The sequence below is a fragment of the Strongylocentrotus purpuratus genome, unplaced genomic scaffold, assembly GCF_000002235.5.
Source record: "Strongylocentrotus purpuratus isolate Spur 01 unplaced genomic scaffold, Spur_5.0 spur5_contig_845, whole genome shotgun sequence".
NCBI lineage: Eukaryota > Metazoa > Echinodermata > Echinoidea > Camarodonta > Strongylocentrotidae > Strongylocentrotus > Strongylocentrotus purpuratus.
Window position 1 is genome coordinate 292,407 of NW_022145552.1, and position 20,243 is coordinate 312,649.

Consider the following 20,243-nt stretch of genomic DNA (forward strand, 5'->3'; position numbering starts at 1 on the left):
GTCTCGTACAATTTTGAGAATGCATGAACAGCAGAAGCTATCGAATTATTTACCTAAGTAAGTAAACCGATTAGAGACACTTGTTTAAAAAATCACTATCAATTGTTTCTTAATCATATACGCTACTTGTACATAATATTTCAGTATAATTATATTAATAACTTATTTTATTCAAATGTGTTGTTCATAGGTGTTACTGACGATGACGAAGATCTAATCTTCTGATACAGTTTACGGTGTGAACATAAATATACCTTCATCAGTTTATTTAAATGTTTGAGTGGGATTCATTTAGTGCTTTCGTATGGATAATATAGGCCTCTACATGCTCAGCATCGGTCAAGACTACATTTCATTTAGAAATATGACTTTCGATGCAAAACGTTTTTCTTTACTCTTATTCCTGCTTTTCTGTTGGTTGCTGTGAAATTATTAAAATTAAGCTGTTTTTACAGCATGTGTTACACCTAAAAAGAGAGAAGTTGGTTGCTGTGAAATTATTAAAATTAAGCTGTTTTTACAGCATGTGTTACACCTAAAAAGAGAGAATCCATTGTTATGATTGTGCATTATATGTTTTCGAACCAAATAATGCTAAATGCGGTTGGAAGAAGGTTGGGAAAGAGGAACAATTTCCAAACAGTAGTTTGTTCTGTATGTTCATGGATTAATAGCTTTATCAAATAGTGAATAAACTTTCAATGTCTTTCTGTGAAGAAACATTCAAAATATAGACACAGAAAATACACACTAAATAAATACAAAGTAGTGATAGAGCAAGTTTAGTTCATGCTCTTTGATTATCGACATTATGTTTGGGGGATTCATTCTGTTACATAATTCATTTAGGCAAACAGTGCAAATCTAAATATTGTATAATCATTTCCACTGAATCGTATACAAATAATATGATTCATTTTGTATTACTTGCGGCCGTTCCCCCCCCCCCTCCCCCGAAATAAAAAAAAGAAAGATATGAAATACCCCCCAAAATAAAACCATTATTTCTTAGCATTGGTAACGAATAGAAATGAGATGAGCAGAATGATTACCATGGAAACCTGAAGTGCAATGAATCATTATCTATTCGATGAGCCGTGATACGAACACCGCTATTATTGTTGAAAAGCGAATTTTTTTCTACTATGATTAGGATAAGTAGGTGATCATAAAATGATAATTGCATTGATGAGAAAGCGAAAGCAAATAATAATTTACGCATAGCGATGTGTATCAATTATTCAAAAACAATTTTCGCCATTCGAGGCCAACAACAATACAAGCGAAAACAAAGTAGAACGAATATGGCCTCCATAGTTGACGACGTCACTAAATTATTCAAATAAATAAAAAAAAATAAAAAAACATAACAATGATGAAGTTCGAATCGAGGGCGAGCTAATACTTATATCAACAAAATCAAATGTTTCATTTATAAATAATTATGTATTAAACTGAGAAAAAAAAGGGGAAAAAAGAAAAAGGCCTCCAATAAGAGGAAGACCCACGAGAAGAAAAAGAAGAAGAAAAAAAGAAGTAGACTAAGAGTAATAACAAAGGTTGAATGAAATAAGACAAGATAATAAATGATATAAAGATGAAGAATAAAAGACCTAGGTGAAGGTGGGAGAGCATGAAGATGGGAGGGAGATGACGAGAGGGAATTCGAAAGAGGGAGGAAGGGATTCGCAGGTTGAAGAGCTAGAGAGACACAGAGACAGATATATACTATAGAAAGAGGGGGAGACAGAAAGAGATAGAGAATAGACATAACAAAATTGAAATTTCTAAGAAATGGGAAATGTTAATTCCCCACGTCCTTTACAAAAAATATATTCATATTTCATGTTAGTTTTGTCTGGTATTTCTTTGAAATATTAATGTATACAATTCAAATATTGATAAATTTGTTATCCAATACAATCGAACATTATCATCGAATTCTATGATTAAACCCCATATGACCCTTGATTCGTCTTACCTTTATATAAATTGATCTCTGCTCTTATCTTGTATAGATACTTTTTCAGTCGAACAACAATCTTGAAGTTTACGGCACCAACAGTTATTTTCAAAACAGGAAAAACGTGGAAGGGTGCTTATGTGCGCACAAATAACAAATGGAAAATGCTTTAAGTGCAATAGGTACATGTAGTTCATTTAATGAACGACACTACAATCTGGCGGCTGGTCGCAATTGATTTATGTTTGGGATGTTATAGAGCGGGTGTGTTCCTGCTGAAGGAGCTTTACAGACAATGGCTTGCTCAACGTTTGTGGTAGATATTGGATACCATCGGACCAATCAGAGAGCTGCATATTGTGTACCTATATTCCCTTCCATGTGTACATCAATTTGGCGATATATTTTAAACGTTATAAAAAAAAGGGTCTATCTACGAAATAAAAGATAACTGCGCACGCACGCCGAGTAGCCGAGAAGCCTGTTTCAGACACAGAACTGTTATATTTTACAGTTCTGTGGTTTCAGATCGAGCAAAGCTAGATTTCTATGCAATCGAAACCGGGCTGACCAGATTAAACGTATACAAAAAAAAGCAGAAATACGAAGTTGTAAACCATCTAGAAACTCCTAATAAATTGCGATACTGATTAATTTATTATATTATTACAATTTTTTCTTTTCAGTGTTCTTTACTGATAACTTCATTTTCTTATATAACTGAAGATATGGCGTATATATTCAGTACCGAATGAATGCCATAAAACTACTACCAACAACAACAACTTCTATCTACGAATTAATATGCAGTGGCGGATCTAGGATTTCGGAGGGGGGGGGGGGGGAAACCAACGTTTGCGCAAAGCGCGCTGTCCTAGCCTTTCTGGATGGGGACCAAGGGCCCGCCTTAAGGCCCCAATTGTGGTGCAGAGCCCCAGACGTTCTCGAGTTTAAGCAATTCTGAACCTTCAAAATAGCCGTCTTGAGCGATAGAAGGACATTCACTCTCTTATGGACAATTTTATACAACAAAGGGTTGCACTAATGTCCTTTGGCAAGACATTGATCTACATTTGCCACTCTCCACCCAGGTGTTAAATGGGTACCCGGTAGGATGCGAAAGCTAATGTGGTTAGATTAGCAAGTGTGCGCATGTAAAAATGACGCCTGGCTGGAATGCTCCCCAGGGAGTGGAGAATGTGCATACATTGTGTGCGGGTAAGCCTGAATCCGATGACCGGGGTAATAATATACTTATCTGTAAAGCGCTTTGTGAGGGCCTCCGGTCCTGAAAAGCGCTATATAAGAACGAGCTATTATTATTATTATTATTATTATTATGAATCAATTTTATCTTTGCGAATGGGGGCCAGGGGGAGATACCCTCCCGGAGGAGCTAAGGACCTAAGGAACCCCCGGACGCTCTCGAGTGTTAGAACTTCAGAATCTTTAAGATAGCCGTCACGAGCGATAGCAATAGGGATTTTCTCCTTGATATTCACACAGCCCCTATCCTTTCATTTAATAATTCATCTCTAATATTTTTATTTTTACCAAACTGGTTTTTGTATTGTTCTACCAACGATAACATCCTCTCAGGTTATTATTTCGTAATCAGTGTAGCGATTCTTTCTCTCTCTCTCTCTCTCTCTCTCTCTCTCTATCTCTCTCCATCTCTCTCCTTTTCCTCTCTTCTTCTCTTTTACCTTCAAACAGTTGAATTCAATTTCACAGCAACCAACAGCAAAATAGGAATGAAAACAATTTGAACGTTTTGCCAAAAAATGATAATATAATTCCAAAAGTCTTATTTGTAAAATAGAATGGAGTTTTGACCGATGCTAAGCACATAATGACCTGTAATATCACTACGAAATTAAAAACGTTAAGCCTATCATCATATTTCTATGTACTATCTCTATTGAGGATTCACCTATCAACTTCCCAACGGCATCTATATCTTATCTCTTTGGTTCTCTCTCATTGTCTCTGTCTATCTGTCCCTCTTTCTATCTGCCTTCTCTCTTTCATTCTGTCTCTCCCCCTCTCCCCGTAAACCTGTCTCCGTGTCTCTCTTGCTCTTCCGCCTATCGGAATCGCACCCTCCCTCCTTCGAATTCCCTTTCGTCATCTCCTTCCCATCTCCCTTATCCTCTTATATTATTCTTCTTTATGTTCCACATACTAAGAATCTTGCTCTACGATTCGTCATAAGTAAATCACGTGATGAAAGATGCACTGTGTAGATAGTACTACTATCTTCAGTGAAAGTGTGTTGCACTGTGTAGATAGTAATCTACACAGTGCAACGCACTTCAATATTGTATACGTTGCGTATACATACGCACGTAAGTACTGCATGCACTGTACGTATCGTACACCGTTTGCTAGCTGTTAATTGATGACTTGTTGCTTAAAATGACGGAAGAAGTGAAATGTTTCCTATGTGGAAAATAAAGTAAATAATCACATTTTGGTTTCAGGCGATGGCAAACTATCACATCCTCGGTGATCTGAATGTATACGCTATGTTTCCTCAGCTTCGCTTCGGAAAGATAGCTATATCCAGATCGCCTCGGAAGTGATAGGTTGTCCCATCACCTTCACCAACGGTAATTATTTGCTTATTATATCATTCATTATCTTGTCTTATTTTATTCGACTTTTTCTCTTTTTTAATACTCTTGTCTTCTTCTTCTTTTTCTTCTTTTTTTCTTTCTTTTTCTTTCTTTCTTTCTTTCTTTTCTTCGTCTCGTGGGTCTTCCTCCTATTGGCCATTTTCTTGTTCTTCTTTTTTCTCAGTTCATAAAAGAAAAATGTGACATAAGTATTAGCTTGCATTTGAATCGATCTTGATTATTTTCATGTTATTTTTTTCAATGATATAGTCATAACGATATAGTGAAGTCGTCAACCATATTTTTTATGTTTTCATTTTAGCATTACAAGTTGTTTTTGAATAATTATTGATTCACATCACTATGGCATTTATTATTATTTGCTTGCGCTTTCTCATCACTGCATTTATCAGTTTATGATAACCTACTAATCCTAATTAAATTAAATAGAATTAAATTCGGCTTTCAACAATTATACTAAAATAGGTGTTCATGCCATGGCTCATTGATTGGATACTGATGATATGTGTATGTCGTGCACGATGTATTTCACTTCTGGTCGCCATGGCGTTCATTCTTCCTCATTTCGCTTCTATTTGTTACCGATGTAGAGAAATAATGGTTTAATTTAGGCAGGGTGGTGGTTTAGTGAGAGAGAAAGAAAATTCCCCCTTTTTAGGGGTATGGTATGTTTTCTTTTCTTTTCTTTCGAGGGGGTGGGGGTAGATATAAGTAAAACCAATGAATCATTTTATTTGTGAATGATAGTGGATTGAGTGGAAATGATTAAGAATTTGCACTGTTTGCCTAAATATGTAAGAGAATAATAAATTCGCCGGACATAATGTCAATGATCAGAGTAAATCGCTAGGTTGTATTTCTTAGAAGTGCATTGAATATACAGCCATGAACCCATAAACATATAAAATAAACTTTCGTTTGGAAAAAGTTCCTCTTTGCTAACCTTCGCTCTATATTATACTGCATAGCAATATTTGGTTTCAGAACATAATGCTCAACAATCACAATTAATTCTCTCTTTTGTCTAGGTGTGGCAAATGCATTTTACTCTCATCTCACTGTAAACATCAGCAAATTCTTTCTGTCTCTCCCCTCTCTCTTTATGTCTGTCTCAGTGTCTCTCTAGCTCTTCCACCAACGAGTCCCTTCCTCCCGCCTTCGAATTCCCTCTCGTCATCTCCCTCCCGTCTTCATGCTCTCCCACCTTCACCCTCGCTCTTTTATTCTTCATCTATATATCATTCATTATCTTGTCTTATTCCATTCAACCTTTTATGTTTTTAATACTTTTTATCTCCTCCTTTTTCTTTTTCTTCTTCTTCTTCTTCTTCTACTTCTTCTCCTACTTCTTCCTCTTGTTTTTCTACTTGTTCTTGTTCTTGTTCTTGTTCCTTGTTCTTGTTCTTGTTCTTGTACTTGTTCTTGTTCTTCTTCTTCTTCAGTTCTTCTTCTACTTCTACTTTTACTTCTTCTTCTTTTTCTTCTCCTTCTCGTGTGTCTTTCTTTTAAAGGAGGCTATTTTATTCTTTCTTTCTTTCTTTCTCAGTTCCCTTTAATTCATGATTTTTGTCGCTCTTTGAAGCTCGCACCTGAATCGAGCTTCATCATTGTCATGTTGTTATTTTTTTTTTTACTTGAATGATATAGTGACGGCGTCAACTATGGAGGTAATTTTCTGTTCCCCCCCCCCCTCCCTCTTTTATTGTTGTTGCATTGTTTAGCATTGCATATAATTGGCCCCGAATGGCGGAATGTATTATTGATACACATCACTATGCCTACATTATTATTTGCGTGCGCTTTCTCATCAATTGTAGAGGTGTTCATGCCATGGCTCATCGAATGGATAATGATGATATATGTATGTCGTGCACGATGTATCGCACTCCTGATCTCCATGGTGATCATTCTGCTCATCTCATTTTTATTTGTTACCAATGTTGAGAAATAAGTTTCATTTTTGGGGATAGTTTCATGTCTTTCTTTGTGTCTTTCGGGGGATAGTGTACGATATTAGATTCAGTGGAAATCATTAAAAACCCTATACTTTGACGGTTCTGACTGTTCTCCATAGACTGTTCTCCCCTCCCTCTTTTATTGTTGTTGCATTGTTTAGCATTGCATATAATTGGCCTCGAATGGCGGGAAATGTTTTTGAATAATTGATACACATCACTATGCCTACATTATTATTTGCGTGCGCTTTCTCATCAATTCTGGAGGTGTTCATGCCATGGCTCATCGAATGGATAATGATGATATGTGTATGTCGTGCACGATGTATCGCACTCCTGATCTCCATGGTGATCATTCTGCTCATCTCATTTTTATTTGTTACCAATGTTGAGAAATAAGTTTCATTTTTGGGGATAGTTTCATGTCTTTCTTTGTGTCTTTCGGGGGATAGTGTACGATATTAGATTCAGTGGAAATCATTAAAAACCCTATACTTTGACGGTTCTGACTGTTCCCCATAGACTGGCTTACTACCATATTCGGATTGTATGCATACTTTCTCTACGACCCCGCGCTTGCCCGAGGCTTGCCTGATAGAGGAACAAGTAATATATGCGGACTGGATTTCGAGTAGTGTAGTTTACTCATTAATAACAGGTTAATGTCACTAGGTCGCCAAGAAAGACAAATATGTTGGTAAATTGGTCTATTACCACTGAAATATAACGTGTTAGAGTTCAGTGTCTTATACATATAGGTACACAATTTGGCGGGGGGGGGGGGGAGGCGAATTCATGGTGTGGGCATGTGTGCACGCCGTCAAAGGTTAAATATTAAAAACATAGGGGTTTATAGTGGAATGGGTGGGTATTTCCAAATATATTTAGTCAGGGCACTGACCTCATCTATATCCAAATTTATATTTCCTCTCAATTAGACCTCTTAAAGATAAAGTTGAGTTCTGGTCATGCGATTGCATTGTGGAAGAAACAATGTGGAATCGATCAGAAAAGGTTGATCATCTATCATATAAGTATTGTTGTGTACTGCAAGGTTCTGGAATCATCAAAATGATAAGAAATTTGGCCCAGTCTTGCTAAGTTACAAGCACTGTACACAGAAAGAAATATATGGGATTACATGAACATGTGGCATGTTACATGCCATATTTAGAATATTAAGGCATTTGAAGTGCCATGCTTTTCAGGGAACATTTTTTATCCGATGTTCTTCCACACTTGCATAATATAATTAAAATGCTCACAAATTATTTTCACCTCTTCCCAGAACTCAACCTTCTCTTTAATACGTAGTCTCAAATGTAAAAAGAAGCTCTTTCAAAATTAAGTTCAGAACTTCAAAAAACACTACTGTGACAGCCAGACACAAATGAACAATACAATACATGCATTAGTCCTATTTACTTTATAATATCAATCTTTTAATAGAAATATACCATGATACTTTACGTGATATAAAACAGTTCTTTATTATTTCAGTTATGCAGAGAGTTGATAGGGAGTTATGTACACAATGCAATAATGCATATAACAAAATTGATATGTAATCATATCTTTCGAAAAATAATATCGCTAGTGATATTCGTTTGTCTCGCAGTGTATGGTCAACAAGGGATCTAAAAGATAAGAGGGTTACATTTGTTTCAAAGTTTGGCCGCGGCATAGACATTCAGAATTCAGATTCTACTTGATTCTAAACACTTGACAAATATATTGCAATCTACTATATAATAGACATTATCGCATCTTATCCATACATGTCATCGATTTTCACGAAACTCGACCCAGTAGCAAGGTGAGTGGATAGGATACATCAAGAATGGTATCGTCTGATGATGAGCCAGGACTAGCTACAGCTGACATGACCCTGGAAGACAGGGAGGCGAGATGGGGATGGTGGTGAGAAGCGTAGAGAGGGAGATAGGAGGAGGAGGAGGAGGGGAGGAAGCAAAACAAAAGAAGACAAAGGATAAAAACCAAAATTCAATTTGAGTCCATTTGGCAGTGAAACAGTGAAATAGAAGATTAATTATGCTATCTTTGTTTAAGCCTGAAACAGTTGGCCATACATTATCTCTATGTGCCCCCCCCCCCCCCATATAAGAACTTAATTCCAAAAGGAGCTATATCAAAGCTTACATCTAAAAGTATTCAACGAATGTTCGACCAGTCCACCTTTTATTCTTGATTTATGAAAAACACAAAGAACATCAAATTTACAAGGGGGATGAATAATTTAGTTGTTAAATTTATATGTATATACATTATATATACTCACGATATTCATTTTCTCAATTATACTAATGCTTGGTTCCCTTCTAAACTTAAGCCTATCTGCACTAGTTTGGCAAGGAGGGACTAATCCTCCCTGCATGGTCACTGACAGGTGGTTATCTCATCAAATCAGCTCTCAATTAGCATATGAAAAAGGGGATCATGGGGGACCAACGGGTTCGGCTTGGGCATTGTTTGCTATATAGAGGCGCAAGTAGCTACAAGCAGTGCGGTCCCGCTTTAAAGGACCTACTTCTTATGGTACTCCTCAAGAATTTGACCAGATGGGTTAACTTCCAGGTACTTTGCATAGGCTGACCAGCTTCTGATATAACCAATGAGATGAGACACTGACCACTGCATTCTCATCTCCAATGTGTCATCCCTGTTTAAAAAAAAGTGAATAGAATTAACTGAACAAGAATGTTAACATTATTTTCATTCCTGTTTGACAAAGAGAATCAACATGCAGCATTAGACTTTTAACGTTCATGTAACCCCTAGATCATAAAGTGAATTAAAGGAAACCTCATCTCCAAGAATAAGTGTATGTATTCTGAAATTGACAATAACAATTTATTCACTTTTCCCCTTAAAGGGATCGTTTAACAATGTTAAATCTGAGATACACGGCCCTACGTGTTATCAGTGTCTGTGATATGATGTAATATTGAAGCCCTAAAAAAATTGCGCTTCAAAATGATGAAGAAGTGCCTCAAAAAAGTAAAAATCTTTGAGTGACCGGTTTTACCATACTCGTTTTCCCCAATAGACTGTAGTGTTATGAAAACCGTCAGGCGAATGGTTTTCAAAATTTGTAATTCCAATCATAAATATCTTGATAATCAGACAGGCGATCGGCTTGTAAAAGTCACGGGTTCCTGACTGACCTAAAGGTTTATAATTATCATTGCATCATGAGTTAAATCCAGAATATGTTTTCAGAATCTGAGACAAAGTTACCGGATCCCTTTAAAGTAGAGGTGCATTGATTTTAAATATTCATTTAATTTGTATCATTGTATAAGGGTATGTTAGATAGGACAAATTAATCAAAATTTAACTGCCAGAAATATTCAATTTTTTCCAACAATTTACCTCACAAAGTCTGGAAAAGGTATCTCATAACCTGGTAGTTTATCTTCAACAAGTCTTCTCTTCTCATTCCAGAAGGGACCAAGCTCTTTGTTGTAAATCTAGGGGGAACAAAGACAATATAAATATATATGTATATACAATAGTTGGTCATATACAGCCGGGGGCAGGATATAGAAGGTTGTTACCCCCTCCCCTTATTATTTTGTGCAGAGTGCATTGTACATGTATGTTTCTGACCATTATGATTGCCAGCTCCCCCCCCCCCCCCCAATCCTAGAACAGTTTGTCCATATTGCCAATAATAAGGAATATTGCAGTCCCTAACTCATTCAAGTTTCTTTTAAATAGCATATTTTTGACAGGGTATCAGTTTGGGGCTGTTACCCTAGCCTGTTACCTCTGAATAATGATAAGATCATCTGTATGTATCCAACACATGTAAATCTGGGCCCTGTCTCATAAAATTGTTATCAATAACGAGATACAATGACTGGTGTAAGGTACGGAAGTTGTGTCATTTGATTGGCTGAGAGCCAATATGTCATAGAAATTTAGCATTAATGATAACAAGTTTTATGAAATGGGGCCCTTGTAAACACCATCACTCTGCACTCCCACTTCCTCCCATCTCGGCAATCTGATCAATGCCCCTGCATACAAAATAGACCCACCTCATCAAAGTATTCTTCCAGTTTATTCCTGACATCGTTATTCTTGTGGTCCAAGGAAATGTTTGCATAGCCGACAATGGCTAGGCATCCATTTGGCTTCAAGACTCGTCTACATTCATTACAGAAGGCCTGGAAATCCAACCAATGAACTGCCTGGGAACATGTGATGAGGTCCACAGAGTGGTCTTCAAGAGGTAGAGTTTCGGCTGGTGAAACTCTGAAAAATAAAGTTAGGGTGATAAAATGCAGGGCAATTTAATGACAATTATCGTATCAAATTGAGAGCAATGCACCTTTATAGAAGATAGGCATTGTCAAAAGTATGTGAGCAAAGTTTTAAAAAACAAACAATCTAGTCGATACTCTGATGGCGCATTACGAAACCTGACATGAAGAAAAACACCGTTGATCATGATTTGACTAATAAATCATTATAAACACGAGCTCACATTTAAACGCCTATAATATCCTGAAACAATACATGTCTTCATCGGCGGACAAACTGTGAAGCATTTAAACTCTCAAACACAAGAACTCTGCAGTTAAAATAAAAGACTTACTTGAATTCAACATTGGGGGCAGTATTTGCCTTTGTTGCTGCCTCCACCTGTGCCTTGCTTATGTCAAAACCGATTGCTCGTTCAAATTGTGAGCTCAAGCCATAGGTCCCCTGGCCAGATCCACAACCAACGTCTACAAGCAGCTGGTGGGGAGGTGGCCTCTGGGAGCAAATGGAAATCAAGAATGTGTACGGTAATTATTTTATTCATTTGGACGCCTGAATCCACAAGCTAAAACAAGCTTTTTACAGGTGCTCCCTTTCACAGTTTGTTTAAATTAACCATGGATATGTGAGTTTGACATAATGCTCATGATTTGTATATTTTGAATTGTCTGTACTTATATATCACATGTATATATTTGTGTTTTTTTTATGGAAATAAAGTCTTTTGAATTGAATTGAATTGAAGATCATAATTATAGTACAGTAGTATCTTTACTGCTGCACAAAAAAATACAGAATTTGAGCTGAAACCCTAATATAAATATAATTATGCCAAAAGAGCAGCTGCATGTGGTATGCTTTTCTCCCCCTTTTAAATTATTATCATTAAACTCCTACCCAAATAAATTCCAAATAAACATTGGATTTGGCTGTTTTCCATTGATTCTACAAGCATTCTCACCTTTTTACTCAAGAAGGACATTATCTTGTGAAATAATTCTGCTGGATAAGTAGGCCTAAATTTGATGTAGTGATCAACCTGCTTAACCCCCTCAAATAACCTGTACGACATGGTGGATGAACTGCAGAAGGAAAAGAACAAAGGAAAAGGAAAGTGTAAAAAATACATTCACGATCAAATTTCACACGAAACAATTAGAATGGTCGATCTTTTTAAACTTTAGCAGGCATGAATATCAGAATAAGCCGACATAGACAGAAATAACCTTCTGATTTGGTCATTTCTTTTATAAACCTGACATTTGTTGACATTCCCAAATACAGACGGCAACACAGGGATCTCGTACCGTGGGGGTGGCTAGAGTCACCGATGTACATCTTTTCGTTCAAAACATTTTTTCCCCGATTTTCTTTATTTAGATCTTATTTTTCTGATTTCTAAATCGGATGTAAATTAGGTCAGTATATATACCTCCTTATTACAGTTTTCAAAATTTGCTAACCTATTATAGAATGTGAAATTTACGGACTTACTTATTATGAGTTATCCAATTTTATCTCAGAACCGCGAAGCAGTACGTTCATGCATTCAAACTATTACCCGGCGGCCGATATATTTCCGGTTCAACCTACCAAAACATAGCCAATGGCCAATCAGAGCCCTCGTTTTGTGGGAGTTTGTTGGTCAAGCCGGGTTGACTCTTACGTAGCTACGGTAGCTATTGGACGTTCAAAAAGAAAAAATGAATATTCATCAACTAAAACCAAGACGAATAATGTTGACGACGAGACTTTCTCGGATTAATCATTAATTTAGGATCTAAATGAGCAAGCTATCGTAAGTCAAATAAGCTATATATATATGTTATTTTTAATTTTTATTATAATTGCAGCAACTATTTATGAGGATGTAAAGAGTGAAAATCTCGTTGCATATCTCATTCATCGCGGTCCGGTCGAACCGAACCATTTTTTCCGTACAGTCCCGTACAGTCCCGATAGGCCGTACTTCAGTCTCTATAATCGCAAAGGTGTCAAAATCTGGAAATCCTAATCCTAACAGGAGTTCTAGGGGAGTTTTGCACAACTTTTTCTATTTGGGCTGTAACCTTGTACATGTACAATTGTACATGTAGACCTCTATAAAGCCTAAGTGTACATTTAAATCCTCATTTGAAGGAAACAGTGTTTCTCATACCAAAATCGAATTAGAAAAAAATCCTTGTAAACTCTCCCAATTTGTTTTCATACACACACACACAAAAAAAATGTTCCTACTCCATATAAATGATGTCCATGATGGCATGAGAATGTCGCAAGTAGGCCTACCACTTCAATTTTCGCAGATGATCAAATCTACAGACGGCAAAGTTGCTCTTTAGCTCTAGAAGTATAGGATCTTGACGCAATAGTTTCGTGGTCACATCAATGGGGCATGCAATTCAGAGTTAAGATAATAAAGAGTAAGAATAAGATGAGTAGACTAAGTATTAAACTGTGGGATGGGCAGATGGGACTCAGTCTTGGAATTGGGAGTCTCACAAATCTGATTTGCAATTGCGCCTAGATGATAGATCTAGATCTACCTCAATTCAAGTCCAAATTAGAAACAAAACCGATACATTTTTTAGTCTAAGACTAGTAACAGTAAATATTGAAATAATGTTGATAAAACTTGTTTAGTAGAGCACCAATGAATTAAAGTTAGACTCTATCCAATTTTAGCGTACCGCTGTTTAAAAAAAAGCCCCAATCTGTGTCATGGAAGAAAATAACGCCCCCCGGCCCCACGTCCACCCCCTCCAGATCCAGCTCGAGACCCCTCGCATCGCATCCAACTACACAATACATAAACGTAGGTACATCGGACCAGTCTCAAAATGAGTTGGTCTTCGTTAATTCTGGTTTACAATATTTTAAGTCGATAAACCACAACGAGAACCTTTAACTCGCAGAATAGAATTAAATATGGGAAATTGTTTGTACCCCAAAATACGAACCTTTACAGCTAACGGAATTGCAGAAAATCGAAGTTTAGTGGTTTGCAGTGTTGTATTGACCACCCGAGCTAGTTCAGAAAGTTAGTCTTGAAATAAAGACCTTATAGTTTTGAATCCAATGGTTCAAACAATAGAAAATTGACCATGTGTTTTATTTAAATCACCAATCCATTTAATATTTTCTTAATTCACTAAAGAATTAATTTAAAGAAGGCATTTTAAATCATAATACTATTCATCATGGCTCATACATAGATTTGTCGTTGGAGTGTCCGAATTTAGACAACTACTAATTAGGGGAATACCCAACTTCTGAATAAGTCCACTGCATGTTATATTTCCGCGCAGAGGATTCATTCGTATTCGTCTGATATGAGGACAATGGGAGATTCGTGACATTTCCCCCCTTCTTTTCACCCTTTTCAAACACATGAGGAGGTTTGATGCAGACGACTAGCACTATGAATATGACTGACAAAGAAAGCGGACAAAATATACAGTTCCTCAGGTAGACAAAGGAACATCCCTTCACTGCTATTATGTTAAAAGGTGAATATGCATGTGACACCTGTTCTACCCATTTTTAGATAATAGCAATGAAGGGATGTTCCTTTGTCTACCTAAGGAACTGTATATTTTGTCCGCTTTCTTTGTCAGTCATATTCATAGTGTAGGCTGATTATCACTTCGATAAGTAATTCAAGATCGAGACTTGCAATTCTTACATCTAGATTCTCCTAAACGGGAATTGCCTCATAGAAGTTTATAACACTTTTAAAAGTATAATAAATATATATTTTTATGTAATATGTCTATATATTATATTATATATTATATATGTATTCATATTCCTAACATACACAAGAACTGGGGTGAAATGGGCAAAAGTGTCCAAGCCGCCGCCCCCCCCCCCTTATATGGAAAGGACCCCAAAAGGGCCCCTTTTTACATAGGAAAGGTGCCCCCCTTCACTTCAGATAATTGCCCTTTTCATTTCTAATAGGTACCTGTTCCACATTCGTATAAGTGCCCCTTCACTTAATGATGATAATTGCCCATAATTATAAATCTGAGAGGTGCCCATTTTACTTTAACAAGTGCCCTTTTCATTTGTAATTAGTGCCCCTTTCCATATTTGATGAGTGCCCCTTCTCACCTCTCATATGTGCCCTTATGTTGACACGTGCCCCCTTGTCTTTCTAATAAGTGCCCTTTTCCCTCGTGATAGATGCCACTTTTCATTTTTAAGTAGTGCACCTTTCCATTATCACAAGTGCCACTATTCATTTCAGGCGAGTGCCCCTTTTCAGGTACAAGAATTGCACCTTTTCAACTCTGATAAGTGCCCTTTTTATTTTGACACGTCGTGCCCCTATCCTTTCTAAATAGTGTCATTTTCCTTATAATAATGCCCCTTTTCCTTTGTAATAAGTGCCCCTTTTCCGTTCTCATTAGTGCCTTTCTCATCCCTGGTGAGTGCCCCTTACCAGGTGCGAGTAGTTTCCCATTTTCACCTCTGATGAAGTTCCGATTTTCACTTTGATACGTGCTCCTTTCGTTTTCTAATAAGTGTCCTTTTAACTTTGGATATGTGTGTCGATCCTTTTAACTTTCGATATGTATGCTCTTTTTCTTTCACCATAATATGTGCGCCTAATTTAAAGAGACTAAAAGCACATTCTTTTCAATGATTTCACCCAAAGATCTTTCACTCGCATTTTTATAAATTGCATTTTTTTTAAAGACACTATTTTACCATCCCTTTAATAATGTTTTTTAATTTTTTTTTAAAGGTAATATAAAGTTTTGGTATGGGGTCATGAATTTGGTTCAAATGAACGTATTTGAAGCATATGCAGTCTGACAATATACAATGATCGTTGTCGCGGTGGAAATCGAGTCTAAAGTTATGAAATTGTAAATAATAAACTGTAGCTGTATAATACACTGTATAGCTCCCTCTCAAGGTCAAGAGATTAATTAAACAAACAATGTTGCTAGACTAAAATCGACCGATTAGATATTCCCGTTTGGAAATTACATATTACAACTACATATTCTGAGAATTTCATGGTCGTAGCTACCATTGTACGGCCGTAAGCGTTATTTGAGATCTATCAAAATTTACCGGGAGCACCGGTAAATTGTTATATTCAATTTTTATCGAAAACAGAAGTGTTTCAGGGGCTACATTTTCAAGTGCTTATAAATACATCCACAGGGGCGTCCAAATATATCAAAATTGTAAAGAATCACTATCCACCCAATTGTCAAAATTCCCCAAAAACTTTGTATGACCTTTAATTATTATTTTTATGGCACTATTTCAAAATTACAAAAAATTCAACGTTGCCAGGACTCGAACCTGGAATCCCCTGATTCGTAGTCAGATGCCTTATCCATTGGGCCACAAGGCCGCCCTGCCACATAGGGCAACCTCAATGTTATTATTTTTCCTTTTTTTTAATTATTATTTTTATGGCACTATTTAAAAATTACAAAATATTCGACCGTGCCACGACTCGAACCTGGAATCCCCTGATTCGTAGTCAGATGCCTTATCCCTTGGGCCACAAGGCCGCCCTGCCACATAGGGCAACCTTAATGTAATTATTTTTCTTTTTTTAAAATTATTATTTTCATGGCACCATTTCAAAATTACAAAAAATTCGACCTTGCCAGGACTCGGACCTGGAATCCCCTGATTCGTAGTCAGATGCCTTATCCATTGGGCCACAAGGCCGCCCTGCCACATAGGCAACCTCAATTTTATTATTTTTCCTTTTTTTTTAATTATTATTTTCATGGCACCATTTCAAAATTACAAAAAATTCGACCTTGCCAGGACTCGAACCTGGAATCCCCTGATTCGTAGTCAGATGCCTTATCCATTGGGCCACAAGGCCGCCCTGCCACATAGGCAACCTCAATGTTATTATTTTTTCTTTTTTTTTAATTATTATTTTCATGGCACCATTTCAAAATTACAAAAAATTCGACCTTGCCAGGACTCGAACCTGGAATCCCCTGATTCGTAGTCAGATGCCTTATCCATTGGGCCACAAGGCCGCCCTGCCACATAGGGCAACCTCAATGTCATTATTTTCCTTTTTTTTTAATTATTATTTTTATGGCACCATTTCAAAATTACAAAAAATTCGACCTTGCCAGGACTCGAACCTGGAATCCCCTGATTCGTAGTCAGATGCCTTATCCATTGGGCCACAAGGCCGCCCTGCCACATAGGCAACCTCAATGTTATTATTTTTCCTTTTGTTTTAATTATTATTTTTATGGCACCATTTCAAAATTACAAAAAATTCGACCTTGCCTGGACTCGAACCTGGAATCCCCTGATTCGTAGTCAGATGCCTTATCCATTGGGCCACAAGGCCGCCCTGCCACATAGGCAACCTCAATGTTATTATTTTTCCTTTTTTTTTAATTATTATTTTTATGGCACCATTTCAAAATTACAAAAAATTCGACCTTGCCAGGACTCGAACCTGGAATCCCCTGATTCGTAGTCAGATGCCTTATCCATTGGGCCACAAGGCCGCCCTGCCACATAGGGCAACCTCAATGTCATTATTTTTCTTTTTTTTTAATTATTATTTTTATGGCACCATTTCAAAATTACAAAAAATTCGACCTTGCCAGGACTCGAACCTGGAATCCCCTGATTCGTAGTCAGATGCCTTATCCATTGGGCCACAAGGCCGCCCTGCCACTATGGCCAACCTCAATGTTATTATTTTTCCTTTTTTTTTAATTATTATTTTTATGATACTATTTCAAAATTTTCTGAGGGCACTCACAAAAAAAAGTTGACAACCATAAAGTAAAAGAATCGGACATAATTATTTCGAAATACTGACAGCTGCAAACTGTAGTGTTTTATTATAATGAACTCCCAAATAAGACGACACACTTTCAAGTAGTAACATAAAGATTGAGTATTTCGTCAGGAAGATGCGAACTCTTTATTTTGAGTCCCATCACTTAGAAAATGATGTATAATGGTCAGGGGGTCGCTAGACCTTTTTTAGTGGGGGGAGGGGGGGTGTAGAGGCCAACGATTACCAACAAAACTAGCCCCCAATTATCGAGAAAAATAAATGTCCCAATATTTACAAATTTAACCCTATATACCCGGGGCCGAAGGCTAAATTGATTTTTCCTACGGACTATCTATAGTACTTGCGTATGCGCAAATGGTCATTTTCCTCGACGACATAAATATAGGAATTATTTCGTCAACTTAGTCAGCATCATAGCTATATATTTCAATGCAGGCGCGGAGCTAGGATCTCATTTTAGGGAGGGGCGGTAGTGAGCAGGCGAATCACTCAAAGAGCGCGCGAAGCGCGCTCATTAGGGGGGTGTGGGTGATAGGCCTACCGCGCGAAGCGCGGAAGCATAGACCTTTTTCTTAAAGCTTATCTGCCGTAGTTTACAGGAGGGATTAGACCGCCCTGCAAGGTCACTGGACAGGTGGTTATCTCATCAACTCAGCTCTCAGTTAACATAAGAAAAAGAGCATCATGGGGGACCAATGATCACCGATTAGGCATTGTTTGTTATATAGAGGGCGCAAGTAGCTACAAGTAGTGCAGTGGGCCTTTAAATTGTTAGGAAAAGGAGACGATTAATTGTACCGATCTCGACTGTTAACCCTTGTCTGAATGAATTCCCCCCCCCCTCCCGCGCGAAGCGCGAAAGCTTTGGTGTTTCATTAAATTATTATAAAAAAAAGAAGACGATTTGCTGTACCGTTCTCGACTGTTAATCCTTGTCTGAATTCAGTTACCCCCCCCCCCTCCCGCGCGGAAGTTTTGACATTTCATTAAATTATTAGAGAAAGTAGACGATTTGTTAATCCGTGCTCGACTCTTAATCTTTGTCTGAATTCGGTTTACCCCTCCCGCGCAAAGCGCGGAAGTTTTGACGTTTCATTAAATTATTAGATAAAGCAGACGATTCGTTGTACCGTTTTCGACTCTTAATAAGCCCTACTTATCTGAATCTAGTTTCCCCCTCTCGCACGAAGCGCGGAAGCCTTGACGTTTCCTTAAGCAGACGATTGGGTGTACTGTTCTCGACTCTTAATCCTTGTCTGAATTCAGTTTCCCCCTTCCCGCGCGAAGCGCGAAAAGCTTAGACGTTTGATTTATTATAGAAAGAAGACGATTCGTTGCACCGTTTTCAACTCTTATTAAGCCCTATTTATCTGAATTCAATTCAATTCATTCAATATAAACAACAAAATAATTCATTCATAGACCTACACAAACATTAGATGCATTGCAGCCCTTAAATATCATCCCCTCGTCCCTTAAGTTTTAGGTGTGAACAAATGACAACCACCGATTAGGACTTGGGCAATGCAACAGTTACCGTATTATTTATCACTCTCAATCAGATGCGTTCACAGTTTTCACACCTCTAAAAAAAATGTTTCTGGAATTCATATAATATTACATGTACTGTGTTATTAATTAAATCTAATGAATTCTTGAATTTCCTCAGCCAAATCCTTTCTCAAATATAAAAATAATAACAATGTGTACAGAGCAGGCTTACCTTGAAATAACTGAAGAGACAAACGGCCACTGTAAGTCTTGAACACGCCAGGTCTGGAACTTCAGTCTTCATCTCCCCCCCCCCCCCCCCCACACACACACACACACACTCCGGGGTCGGGGGGACCGCATGCGCGTTCCTAACATCTCCAGGAAAGGGGTACTTTTTCGCGCGACAAAATCCGGCCCGAGAATTGTAAAAAAAGGGGGTGTATTTTTTTTGTCTCTCTCTCTCTTTGGACTCCTGAGAAATGTAAAAAGGGGGTTATAAAATATCTTGAATATCATAGAAAAATTGATCAAATCCCGGGATCATATTCCTGAAATTCCTGCTAGCTTTGAAAGCTCATTCAGGATTATTTCATTTTGAAAAGTAAAAACATTGGCCCCCAGTCCCCCTCGATCGACTAGAGCTCACCTGAATTTTTTTTTTTTTTTTTTTTTTTGGGGGGGGGGGGGGGGGGTGGTACATTAAGCAGTGTTCCGGATTTTTTTTTTTTTTTTTTTTTTTGGGGGGGGGGGGGGGCCTCCAAGGCAGGAAAAGCCGGCGAAAGGGGGATTCAGAAATGTTGACAGTCCTGAGATGGGGGGGGGGGGGGTGCTTTCAAGGGAGGGAACGAGCATACGCGTACCCTAAATAACACTGAGTGGGGGGGGGGGGGGGAGCCGAGCATCTACTGTACATGATTGCACTTTTTAAGCGCTCGCGCGCTGGCGCACTTTACGTCTGGGCTATAATAATACCATGCAAAATAACGGACAATTATTCTGAAGTTTATGAAGTGCTTGTTCGCGCACGTCGCGCAACTACTTAAAGGGAAAGTCCACCCCCAAAATAAGTTTGTTTCGATAGA

General features: G+C 37.7%; 1 protein-coding gene and 8 non-coding genes across 9 annotated transcripts; all 9 read right to left on the reverse strand.

The window, feature by feature from the left end:
* Nucleotides 1–7,972: 7,972 nt before the first annotated feature.
* On the reverse strand, nucleotides 7,973–13,878 carry LOC115926559 (putative methyltransferase DDB_G0268948). The gene is made up of 7 exons (XM_030991355.1): nucleotides 13,808–13,878; nucleotides 11,809–11,929; nucleotides 11,182–11,342; nucleotides 10,622–10,838; nucleotides 9,951–10,048; nucleotides 9,106–9,237; nucleotides 7,973–8,445 (listed from the first exon to the last, which is right to left on the reverse strand). The coding sequence occupies exons 2-7, from the start codon at nucleotides 11,917–11,919 to the stop codon at nucleotides 8,349–8,351; spliced, it is 816 nt and encodes a 271-aa protein (XP_030847215.1). The 5' UTR covers nucleotides 11,920–11,929; nucleotides 13,808–13,878; the 3' UTR covers nucleotides 7,973–8,348.
* A 2,273-nt stretch (nucleotides 13,879–16,151) lies between these two features.
* Nucleotides 16,152–16,224, reverse strand: TRNAR-ACG. The gene has a single exon. It is a non-coding gene; the product is annotated as a tRNA-Arg (tRNA).
* Nucleotides 16,225–16,477: 253 nt separating this feature from the next.
* Nucleotides 16,478–16,550, reverse strand: TRNAR-ACG. Its single transcript has one exon. It is a non-coding gene; the product is annotated as a tRNA-Arg (tRNA).
* A 90-nt stretch (nucleotides 16,551–16,640) lies between these two features.
* Nucleotides 16,641–16,713, reverse strand: TRNAR-ACG. The gene has a single exon. It is a non-coding gene; the product is annotated as a tRNA-Arg (tRNA).
* A 90-nt stretch (nucleotides 16,714–16,803) lies between these two features.
* Nucleotides 16,804–16,876, reverse strand: TRNAR-ACG. Its single transcript has one exon. It is a non-coding gene; the product is annotated as a tRNA-Arg (tRNA).
* A 90-nt stretch (nucleotides 16,877–16,966) lies between these two features.
* TRNAR-ACG lies at nucleotides 16,967–17,039 on the reverse strand. The gene has a single exon. It is a non-coding gene; the product is annotated as a tRNA-Arg (tRNA).
* A 90-nt stretch (nucleotides 17,040–17,129) lies between these two features.
* Nucleotides 17,130–17,202, reverse strand: TRNAR-ACG. The gene has a single exon. It is a non-coding gene; the product is annotated as a tRNA-Arg (tRNA).
* A 90-nt stretch (nucleotides 17,203–17,292) lies between these two features.
* Nucleotides 17,293–17,365, reverse strand: TRNAR-ACG. Its single transcript has one exon. It is a non-coding gene; the product is annotated as a tRNA-Arg (tRNA).
* A 90-nt stretch (nucleotides 17,366–17,455) lies between these two features.
* Nucleotides 17,456–17,528, reverse strand: TRNAR-ACG. Its single transcript has one exon. It is a non-coding gene; the product is annotated as a tRNA-Arg (tRNA).
* Between the last annotated feature and the right edge of the window lie 2,715 nt (nucleotides 17,529–20,243).